The sequence below is a fragment of the Rattus norvegicus genome, chromosome 2 (genome assembly GCF_021556685.1).
Source record: "Rattus norvegicus strain SHRSP/BbbUtx chromosome 2, alternate assembly SHRSP_T2T, whole genome shotgun sequence".
In the NCBI taxonomy this organism is placed as follows: domain Eukaryota; kingdom Metazoa; phylum Chordata; class Mammalia; order Rodentia; family Muridae; genus Rattus; species Rattus norvegicus.
Window position 1 is genome coordinate 59,940,155 of NC_141535.1, and position 12,177 is coordinate 59,952,331.

The following is a 12,177-nucleotide window of genomic DNA, read 5'->3' on the forward strand; positions in this document are numbered from 1 at the left end:
TAATTTCATGTCGCCACCAAAGACCTACCACATCCATGTTTGGGCATCCAGAAACCTGCAATGGCTAGCATGTAACTGGTATTGTGATACATATATTTGCTAAGTGCACCAGACCTTTGATTTCTGTTAATTCTTAATGTGACTGGCTGACCTTCTTTAACCAACTAATTACAATGTCAGTTTTGAGAGCAGAACCTGAAACTGACTGTTAGAAAGAGCCTGACTGATACCTCATGGAGGAAAAACTAACACTCCAGAGAAGAATGCTGGCTTTATTTTAAATACAGGCAAGACTGTCGGCCTCATAAGACTAGTTTCCTCATTTGAACAATAATACATGGGCTTGTAAAAAACATGTTAGGAGTGGTTTTTGATTAATGGACTAGTTTCTGGGAGCTGGGTATGTGATACGGCTCATGTCCAGTAGCCTTAGTGGCAAATGGACCATTAAATAAATATATAACGTAACAGTGAAAACTGCCATCTACTAGAAGCCCTAAAACCTCTCGAATTGTTAAAGTCCACTGACTTTGCTGCTACACACACACACACACACACACACACACACACACACACACACAGTATTATTACTCTCATTTTTATGTATGAGGACATTTATTTTGATGAAGCCAAATGATTTCACGAAGGTGACATTAATTGTTAGGAAATGGGCAGAACCAAGAGGCAAACTCGGTTTTCTAAATTCCCATGCCCCAAAGTGGAACTACAAGGTCACGAGAGGCAGAAGCTTGATGCTGTTTCTGGTGGCAGAGAACACTGCTAAATGCTTCAAGATACCAATGAGTCTACCGTCAACGGGAGGAGCAGAAGTCCAGGAAATTATACAGCCTTAGCTGAGAGTAAGGTACCCAGTGCTCCAATCAGTTGACTATACACGATAGCCCAGTTCTGGGGCCCCGGGTGGAAGTGGATGGACCTGGAATTGGCCGCTATCCCAGCAGATGAATGAGGCAGAAATTTGTCTCCAGTAGCTGTGCTGGTGGCTGAAATCCAGGCGGTGATACACTTAATCTAATTTTATTTGCCATATTTAATTCTCAAAACATCAGCCATCTGTTTCCTGGATTCTTGACAACACGGCTGCCTAGTGTGTTTGGAAGCACAAGAGTGGACTATCCAGAGGTCTTTTCTCCACTTGGGTCTGCAAAACCCACCAAGGCTTCCTACCAGCAGCACAGAAAGGTAGCTAACCAGCACTGCCACCAATTTCTTCTCAGGTGCAAACACAGCTTCCCCATCACTAACCCACTCCCCCATGCCCTTCAGCCTCCTTGGGAAAGGGGGGTGTGGAGGAGTTCTAAGCACTTGATCCCTATGGTATGGCTAACTTCTCTTTATCTGCCAGTTCTTAGAAGATCACTGACATTCAAGATTCAGATTGCATATCCAAAATGATTCTAATGACATCCAAAATTCTGATTAAAAAAAGTAACGTTTTAATTATATCATACATGCATGTGTATGTTTATGAGCATGTATGACTAAGGGAGGGGCCCACAGAGGCCAGAGGTGTTGGATCTGGTGGAACTAGAGTTGCTATTGGGAACCCGATTTGTAGCTTCTTGGAGAGCAGTAGACACACATCACTGCTAAGCCATATGTAGCCTCTCAAATCCTGACTTTTAAGATTGCTTTTCAGCTGGACTTTGTGTACACACCTAAAATTCCAGTACTCAAGAGGCAGGAATAATGAGGTTCAAGGAAAGCAGCCCTGCAGTCTCAAACAAACTAACACATATACACACTTAGGAACATACATATACACAATGTCCCTCTAGCCTTATATAATCCAACTGTATTATAGCAGAAGGCACTGAGACCCCAATACTAATGTCTTTTTTTTTTAATACTTAATTTTATTGAGGGTGCTCACATTTTGACCACTTTTATTGGCTTAATTTTGGTGGCACATTATATTCTGTGCTTTCTCCCTAGGGAACTAACTGCATAGATTTCTGCCACCCTACATGAATGTTCCCTCACTTTCTCACGCCATGGAGTTGTTAATATATTTGTATTTTAGGTACAGTGAGCCAGACAGAAAAAAAAAATTACACACAGAAAAATTAATGATTATACCACTCAGCCCCATACCCCTTATTTTTACGACTTTCTTACCCTTGTGGGAGTCTAGAAACAATAAGGAAGGACAAGCAAGCTGTGAGTCGGGCTTTTTGTTCATTGTTACTACTATATTCCCAACACCTAGTACTATGTTTGCTACACTAGAACTGGTGGTGCCCGTCCATAATCTTAGCATTTTTTTTTTAATTTAAAGATTTATTTTATTTGAGTGCTCTTATCTGCACGTATACCTGCATGCCAGAAGAGGGCGTCAGATCCCATTTCTGATGGTTGTGAGCCACCACGTGGTTGCTGGGAATTGAACTCAGGACCTCTGAAGAGCAACCAACGCTCTTAACCGCTGAGCCATCGTCTCTCCAGCCCCCATACTCTCAGCATTTGGCAGGAAGAGTCAGGAAGACTGTGCAATGTGTGAAGCCAACCAAATAGTGAGTTTTAGCCATGGTCATACAGGGAGGGATAGCTAGTCTCAAAGTGACCTCGAGGGAACTAGACAGCAAATGGGTCATGCCATCCATTTAGGAGGCCTACTACTACTACTACTGCTACTACTACTACTACTACTATCTTGCTTAGAACGAAACGTTTCTTTTCTTTTGGGTAAGCAAGGGTAGGGGTGTGGAGGCTGTTATAGCAGTTGGCTATCTCCTACCTTGTGGGTTCAAGAGAAGGGAGGCAGAAGTTCAGGATTGACGGCAAATGCCTTCATGTGTGGGGCCAGCTTGCCACCCTCACTATTATTGTTACTACCTTAAGAATGGAGATTAGGACAGATAATATCCTAGGGAAAGGGGAATGATAATTCTGTGAAACTCTTGTTTCAAATTCTCCTACTCCAATAGAAAATATATTTCTCACTAGCTAAAGAAGTATGTTTGCTTTGGGGTACTAAAACACAGATTCTCAGGCTAAAAAAAAAATTCTTGGACCTTTGGAACTCAGTGCTTTGAACAAGATTCCTGGTAGATTTTGATACATTCTAAACTTTGGAGTTTTAATCTGAGAGAGAACCTTTGCTGGGTCTGGAATTTGAAGCAGCTTAACAGCCATGGAAGAGCTGATCGACACATTAGTTCGAGCACATTTTCATGGTGCTCACCTATTTAAAAGACAAGGAACAGGCATTTAATGACCTTAAATAAAATGTGATTGCCCTCTTTCCGCTGCTGGTTCCACGGTTGGGCTGTTTCCTGTTTCCTCCCAATTCCTTCCATACACTGGCCTGGCCCCCAAGAGCCAGCCAGAACTGCTGTTATATGATGGTCACATAGCTTTAATCATTCCACATAAACAGATGCAGAGGAATTTAGTTGCTGGAATGCAGCCTGTGGTGAAAGCTTGCTTAGCAAAGGACCAACAAAAGCCCTGGGCCACTCACCAGATCTGTGTACAGCAGGTGTAGCCTGTCCTGCCCTAATCCTGGCAGAGTTATTAGCCACCTGTCCTGACAACTGCACGCAAAACTCCCTGGGATAAGAATCCAGCTACACTGGAGGCCTATGCTTGCTTCCGGGATCTTGGTGGCACTCTTCTGTAGCAGCTGTCTCTCAGCTTACAGCATGGGCCTACTTCTCATCCACAGCAATGGACAAGAGGATGCTCATGAAAGTCAATCCATGTGTAAGTGTGTGCCACTGCCTTCTCTGTCTCCTAGGTCACAGAAACCCTAAAAGCCGTGACTTTTTCTTCTTGGTCCAGATATTCATTTTAAACATCAGCCGTAAAGTCTAGGCTCATTTCTGTGTTCACTGTCTGTAATCCAAGCACTAGGGGAAGCTAAAGGCAGGGTCACCATGAGTTCAAGGTCAACCTGGACTATACAATGAGAGTATATTAAAAAAGAGGGAGGGAGGTCAGGTATGATACCTCACAAGCTGTCAGCACTTGTAATGTAGGCTGGAACAGGAGAAATGCTGAAATTTCAAGACTACATAGCGAATGCCAGATTAACTAGAGGAATACAACATCTGTCTTTAAAAAAAAGCCTGGGTCGTGGTACACACCTTTAATCCCAGCACTTGGGAGGCAGAGGCAGGAGGATCTCTGAGAGTTCAAGGCCAGCCTAATTTACAAAGTCTAGGACAGCCAGAGCTACCCAGAGAAACCCTGTCTGGAAAAAAAAAACAAACAAAACAAGAAAAAAGAAATGTAGACCCATCAATTGGACCAAGTTCAGTTCCTCTCTCCCCCATACCTTCACTTTTGCTAAGTGGATTCCACACATCCACTGGGTTGGGAAGTGAGTCACTTTTGCATGAGGGGCTCCTTCCCTCCTTCCAGCCCCGAGGACACTCAGGGTCTGAGCTTCTAACACCTCTCTTCCTGGTAGGCATATGGCTGTGTGGGAACTGCTATACACTTTGTCCTTCCTCCCCAACTCCACTTTGAAACTCTTAGGAGACAGCAACCCTTCCTTATCTTCAAAGATGGCTTCTGACTTCCACTTGTGGACATGTGGATGTATAGAGAGGAGTCATATTTTATAACCAAATCTATGCACAATGGGCAATTTAATCAAAATCTGTTCATCTCAGTAGGCTCTATCTCTCACCACATTTGGTTGGTCAAACAACAAATTGCTATTGTTAAAAACTCAGGCTCTAAAAATAAGTCACGTTAAGTTTGAAAAAAAAAAAAGAGTTCTATATGCGCAGAGTCAAATCAACATTATGGACAGAAGATGTAAGTCAATTGGCTTCTCAAGCCAGTGTCAGAAGTTGTGTGGACCATTATACGCCACTATCATCCTATGAGCTTTACGGTGTTATTCAATGTTCACACAAACCTTTTTGTTCCATTTCACAGATAAGGAAACTAAGGCCCAGAAAGCTCAGGTAACTTCCCAAGGTAGCTCCCAATGGCAGCATCAAGATTTAAATGCAGATTTGTCTGAACTTGTCCCACACTCCTCTAGTTAATCTCATTTATCATTATTTATTCAGTGATTTTTTTCCAATTTTGAGACAGCCATACTGCGAAGCTCATGCTTTCCAGAAATCCCCATCCTCTGACTTCAGCCTCCAAGCTGGGGCTAGAGATACCTGCCACCATACCCGGCATCAATGTGGACTCACATGCTACAACTTGAGGATGACTCCCTCTCCTACAAAAGTACTAAGAAGCCCCAACAGATTTTGTCTTTTGGGACAGTGTCTCACTGTACAGCCCTGGCTGTCCTGGAGCTTACTGGTTAGGCCAGCTTCCAATTCGCAGACATCAGTCTGCTCCAGCTACCTGAGTGTTGGGTTCAAAGGCTTGTGACACCACATGAGACTACAAAATAGGTATTTTAAAGCAAGCCACTGATCAGCTCACCTGCAGACAGCGCCAGAAGGAAGGACCGAAGACTACCTTTCTTCCCAATGGCAAGACTTCACCCTGATGCTTTCTTCAATCTGTTTTTCTATTCCTCACCCACTTTCAGTTCTGACTCAGTTTTTACCTCTTCCACTGCTCTCATCCTATTGTCTCTAAACTTAGACTATATCCAGCATCATTTATCACATTCCCACAAGTCTAAATAAATCTCTAGGGGTCTGTTGTCCGTCCTCTACCCGATACAGTTCAACCTCAGCTAACCAATGTGTCCCTTCAAAGGCTTCAATGAGCCAGGGCGGTGATGGTCTATTCTTTTAATCCCAGCACTTGAGTTAGGTACATCTCTGAGTTTGAGGCCAGCCTGGTGTATAGAGTGCGTTATATGACAAACAGAGAAACCCTGACTCCACAAAACAAAACAGAACAAGGGAAGGGGAGTGAATGGCTTCAACGAGGTATGATCAGCTTCACCAGTGGCCATACTTCTTCCTACTCTGTCCACGCCTACTCTGATTTTTCCGGTAGGGTCCATCCTTTTCTCCAGGATTTTTAATGGCCGTTCCCTTTGTGTTGGGTTCCTTAGACCAAGGGACATTTCCATGCCTTACTCCTGCACTCTCCCCTCCTAGTCTTTGCTTAAAGGTCACGGCCCAATTAAGGGTTTCAGCTGATACCCAGTTTGCAATCTATCTTCAGATTCCAGGACTTCCATTCTTCCCCAGCTTGACACCCTTTTGTTTTTAGCCCCTGTGGCCTAACACATTACATAAGGTACCATATCCACTGTCCTGAGAGTATCTCTTCACTAGAAAGGAAGCTCTAAGATGTGTTCACTGCTGTTCTTCTTAGCACCATACTGTAGAGGACAGTGTGCTCTCAGCAACTCTTGCTGAGTCACTCTTTTAAATGACTAGGGGGCAGGGCGAAACTCTGACAGTGCCTCAGGTCAATCCACTCTATTTACCCTAAGGCCCCAGGAGTCCTTGAGACGTGATCTACTTGGGAGGAACTTACTTAAATTAAAAATGGTTGGGAAATCAGGGAATGGGAATCACTAGCAAGAGAATAATTTCAGGTAAATTCTGTTTTCATCAATCCGCTCTGCCTTCTGGAGACAGAATTGAGAAGAAAGCTGAAAGTATAAACCCATTACAATAATTCAGGAAGAGATGATGAAAGCTTGAGGCAGTTGCCATACAAGAGTGAAAGACACAGTGACAAGTTGGATATAAAGGGCAGTGGACAGTGGGAGTGACAGTGGTACAGTAATGGAAGCACGACATCCCCAAGGGCCTGTTTGCAAGTGGAGCAGTCTAAGTCTCCTCTACTTAGATTAACATTTATATTACTAATGTGCCCACAAATAACCTAGTGATTAAGACACAAAGCTTGCTCAGATATAAAGAATATTAGAGACAAAAGGGGACCCTCTAAGATCCCTGCTTCTGTTCCCATTTATCAATGTGCTGAGCTGGACTTTGAGCAGGGAGATTCCCTTCCAAGGGAAAGGGCAGGAATGCTGCCTCGTGGGCTAAAAGTTTCAAGTCAATCCTTGACCACAAGATAAAGACCAAGCAAGATTCCTGGAGACTTGATGAATGGGATCCATTTCACTGTGACACTTCCAAACTAGGAAATTTTAGGTACTGATCCCCAAGATTCCCCAAGTTAATAGCTAAAACAAAAATAGTTTAATCCACTTCTTACATAATTTGAATCTTAGTGTCATGCCTTACCTGGAAAGTTCTCTCGATTGAGCTTAGGCCGACGAATGATCACAAAGTCTTTGTCACTCCCTTTGCTCTTTAGCCTTTTCCTTGGAGGGCTCTGGGGGTGGCCGAGGTTTGAGAGCAGTCCATGTGGGATGTTCTCACTGTCCACCTCCTCCTTCTCCAAGGCAGAGACACCCATGCCTGACAGCAGTTCAGAAGTCTTGCTGGAATCCCATCCCCACGTGAAGCTGGTGGTGACGTTGCTACTCTGGTCCGGAATCTCCTGAAGGTGCTTCCTGCAGAAGGGCACACATTCCCTATTCCTTTTGAAAGCACACCTCTAAATAATTCCAAGGTAGGAATGCAAGAACCGTCAAGTATGCAGTGTCGAAAAGTCACAGCAAGTCACAGAACTGCATTTTTTTTTAACGTGCCTACAGCGGCGAGAGAAATCCAGGAATGAAAGAGAAAATCGGAAACACATACACTTGGAAAGGCTTTGGGATTTATGGTCACGCAGAAGGCCTCAATAATTTCTTCCCGTGGAGGGAAAAAGAGGGACGGCATTCATACCGTGATTCAAAGAAGTGGAAGGAAAACCTAATTAGGAAGCCAAATTAAACCGCATATTGATATTCGTGCTAAAGCATCCATCCATCCACCCATCCATTTTCTTCCAAAAAGGAACTAAGCAACCATTCACATAAGATTATTTGAGCAAGAAGCGACATTCGCGGCCTAAAAGAATTCAAACGATTCATTCATGCTTTGCCCGGTTTTTTGCAATCGGTTTACCTATGCATGGCGTCCACTGATTAAGGAGTTTTGAATGCTTCAATTAATTGAAGAGCTGCCTGCCTTCCAGACTCCCGTTCTAGGGCGCTGCTTACAATGATCCCCGGGGCCCCAGCAGCTGGACCCGCGAACTAGCAACGTTCCATCACCAACGCGCGCGCGGAGTTCTGCATCCCGCTCTCCAGCAGCCGCCTTCTGGCGCCTCGTTGCCTGCTGGGAATTGTAGTTCCGGGCCTGGCTCGTAGTCCGTCTCTATCTCTCCTTATTTCCTCCACTCTTATTTTGGACGAACCCTCCAAATACCCACAACTCCCCGCGGCTAAGGGCGGGAGTGAAGAAGGAGGACAGGCAGGCGGAAGTGGGTGGAGCTCCGACTGACTGGGAAATGTCAGTCGATTGACTGGGAGCGGGTTTTCCTTTTCCCGGAGCCCACAGGCCTTCGGGTGACCACCGCCACGGTCGCCCGAGACTGAAGGATCCCTGACCCCGGCAGACTACGGCGGACGCGAAGCTTCCGAGTTCCTTCCAGACGCTGTCTGGCGAGGTCTGACGGTGAGCGTGAGGGGGGCGGGGACGCGTGAGGTGCGTCAGGGTCTGGGGTCCCGGCCCAGTCTGGCGGAGATAGACTTGGGGGTTCCAGATTCCGAGTGGCCGCCTCCGCCAGGCCCATCTCCCCGGTCTCGGCCGCCCGCCAGGTGAGAGATTGCGGGTGGCACGCCTGCCAGCCGGCCATTCGCCTTCCTCCACCTGGCAGTGGGCGGCCCTTAGGACTGGGTCTGTGGACGCGATCCCTGCCTCACGTATAAAGTAGGCTTGAGGACGACGCACACCCCACGGGCTTGGACTGAAGATCAAGTCAGACAGTGCGAGTGAAAGCCTTTTTAAGCTAAAGCGCAGTTCCAAGAGAAGCGGTGGTTTATTTTTAAGGCAGCAGGAGCCAGCAGTGGTTCCCGTGTGTATCCTCTTGGATCCTTGACGGGTCTCTCCAATGCAATAGGAAAAAGAGAGGCGCTGCTTGCAAGGAGAGACCACCCTGAAAGCTGTGTAGGTGCCTCTGACTCAACCCACAGCCTCTCTATGAATCTCTCCCTGCTGAAAACTATGCTAATTTAGCCTCTGAAGGGGTCGGGGGCTATTAGATTAGAATGACCATGCAAAATTCAAGTGTGCAAACTGCAATGTTGATGATGATGATGATGATGGTGATGATGTGATGATGATGATAATGTGACTTCGGAGCAACAGGGGAGAGGGTAGGGGAATGCATTTCAAGTCCAAAATGAAGAGGATTTATAGAGTTGAGAACAAAGCAGGCTACCTTCATCAAAAACATTAGAATATTGGTTTAGTATGTTAGATTGCATACCCTTGTGTTTCTTTGTGGGGAGGGCAGGATTTGTTTTATAATGGAATTAAGCCCTTCACGCTCAGTTACGCCTTTGTTTCTACCATAATCTTTGCATTAGTTACTTCTTGACAGGAAGAAATTCATAAACCCTTAGTTCCTGAAATTGAGATTGGTGTTTTTTTGTTTGTTTGTTTGTTTGTTTTTTTAAAGACCTGTTCTCAAATTAGTTTTAATTGAAAAGAAGCAAGACTATGAGACTTGAGTATTCACAGTTTTGTTATGGAAAGTATCTTAAAATGAGACCTTATGAAATAGTTTATAAAGTTATCTTTTGTTATTTTGAAAAACTCATTTGCCTTCTCTTGAACTTTGTCCTTTCTCTTAGGATGTAACTCATTCAAGAAAAAAAAATTGTAGTAAACATAAAATAACACCTTGTTCAGCTCCGAATTTAGCTAAGTGTTACCAGAGAACATAGAATATTTAAATTAGTGGGCGGGCACAAGGTTCTCTAGGAAAGGAGAGCCTATTAACTTTGAAATTAGGAACCCCTTGATTTGCCTAGATAGTGAAACTGTTTTTCTTTTGCATTTCTTCTAATCACAGCTGTTTCCTTAATATACTGAAGAGGTTTATATTGGCACACATGATTCTTTTTGATAGAGGAATTGTGTCCATTGAAGATTTGAGGTTATTAACTGTATAGAAACTCCATGTAGTGATTATAAGAGTCTGGTCTCTAAAACATTACATTGTGATTGCTGCTAATGTAAAATACTGTATTTCCTGATTAATCTTATTTAATCTTAGTACATATTGTATTTCATTTCAATAAGTCTTTTAAAACATAGTTTTAGCATTAGAATTAATCTGAGTCCAGGATAAAAAAATCATTTTATTTTATTTATTTTTTTTTAATTTTTTTTTATCTTTATTAACTTGAGTATTTCTTATTTACATTTCGATTGTTATTCCCCTTCCCGGTTTCCGGGGCAACATCCCCCTCCCCCTCCCCTTCTATATGGGTGTTCCCCTCCCCATCCTCCCCCCATTACCACCCTCCCCCCAACAATTACGTTCACTAGGTGTTCAGTCTGAAAATGTCTTTAGGTTGAATAATATCTAATGTCTTTCAGAAGCTTAAGATAGAACACAAAGTGACATTATAAATTGAGAAAGGGGATATTTAGGAAAGGCAACAGCAGTGTCATTTACACAACTAAAAACATATAGTTACAAGGCAATCAATGTTTTCAGGGCCTTGGAGAGTCTAGAAAAGACTGGCCATTATAACTGACATATATGGTATATGTATATATGCATGTATGTGTACAACTATGGGTTCCATTTTTGAAAATAAAATACAACCAGTGCAATACAATTAAGCATAAAGGCAACATTGTATCATAGAGAAGTATAAAGATTCCTTTGGCTCCTTCTGTTGTTTAACTTAGAGGAATGAGATGCTAGAGACAGTTATAGCAAAAATGTTTCTAGTTGCCTGTCAAATTCCATAACTATCTCCTTTTCTTCCTCAATTTGAAAGTGATCTTCAGGTTTTTTTGATTTAATGATCTGTGATGGGCAGATTAGATCAATAACAAAAATATTCTTTTTTTTTTAAAAGATTTATTTATTTTATGTACAGCATTCTGCCTGCATATGTGACTGCAGGCCAGAAGAGGGCACCAGATCTCATTACAGATGGTTGTGAGCCACCATGTGGTTGCTGGGAATTGAACTCATGACCTCTGGAAGAGCAGTCAGTGCTCTTAACCACTGAGCCATCTCTCCAGCCCAACAAAAATATTCTTATTTGTTCTAGGTTACTTTGTAGTTCTCTGATGAAAATTAGAAAATAAATAAAAAAAAAAACTACTGTAGTCTAAATGAAATAATTACCCACAAAACAAAAAGTTAAATTTTATATTAAACATGACTTTTTAAACATTGTTTCTTGATTCATCTTGAAGTATAATAGAATATTTTAAAATTATTCTTTATGAAAATGGAACCATAGAAATTACTTAAAACAAATTGTATTTTAAAAGGATGTCTGGATTGGAGAGGAGACATGAAATTGAAATCTATTCTTTGTGGTCAGGATGCCATAGTTTAGATCTGTTTTACCACATGCTGGTGTGAGAACTTGGGTAAATTACGTATCCACTTGGCCATTTTCTCCTTTATTAAGCAAAAATTCTAGCAATCTTTTGTCATTAGATTGTGGGAACTAACTCAACAAAACAGTGTACAGTATAATATCCTAAACATATATTAAATCTTCAAGTTCCTTTGTAAAAACAATACTTTGTGAGAAAGATGCCTCTGGATACCAAAGTAATTCTTACAGTTCCTACAACTGAAATCCTCAAGGGTCTGCTGGGAAGTTTAGAGTTCTCCTTACCCACTGACTTGGTTGCCAACTTTCAAGTTTTGCCAAGATGAGTCATCCGCTCCTGCCTCTTGCCACACTTGGACTCTTAGTCACCTGGTCTGTCAGTTCCTCTCTTAGATGGACCAAAACAAAAACAAAACCATTCTGACTGTTCATCATTTTTAAAGCAAATAATCTCTTGTCCTATTATGTTAACTAAAGTTCTAGCTGTGAAATCTTTAACCATGGGAATAATGAGTGTATTTAAGACCTTTCTTATTAGAGTAGGGAATTGCTTTCTTTTACTCTTTCATTCACTTCTGTTCATTTTAGTTCTTTGTAGGCTCTTGAGTTACCTAATCATTATGTCACGTGGATGAGTTAAAATACTTAACTTACATTAGCACTGCAGCTGGGGCGAGCTTAGTAGTAGAGAGTTTGTATTCAGGCGTCTGAAGGTCCTGAATAAAGGAAAAATTAAAACCAACTTTGATGAATCCTTAGATCTTGATGGCCAAATT

General features: G+C 42.6%; 2 protein-coding genes across 3 annotated transcripts in view; one reads left to right on the forward strand and one right to left on the reverse strand.

The window, feature by feature from the left end:
* Skp2 (S-phase kinase associated protein 2) overlaps nt 1-8,026 on the reverse strand; it is a 28,063-nt gene extending 20,037 nt beyond the window's left edge. The window contains 2 exon segments of the mRNA NM_001106416.2: nt 7,161-7,432; nt 7,932-8,026. Coding sequence (NP_001099886.1) covers nt 7,161-7,432; nt 7,932-7,939 — 280 coding nt within the window. The 5' untranslated portion in view covers nt 7,940-8,026.
* A 264-nt stretch (nt 8,027-8,290) lies between these two features.
* Nucleotides 8,291-12,177, forward strand: part of Lmbrd2 (LMBR1 domain containing 2) — a 69,595-nt gene continuing 65,708 nt past the window's right edge. Inside the window, 1 exon segment of one of the 2 annotated variants that reach the window (NM_001109177.1) lies at nt 8,291-8,483. The gene's annotated coding sequence lies outside the window, so the exon portion shown is untranslated. 2 annotated transcript variants of the gene reach the window in all.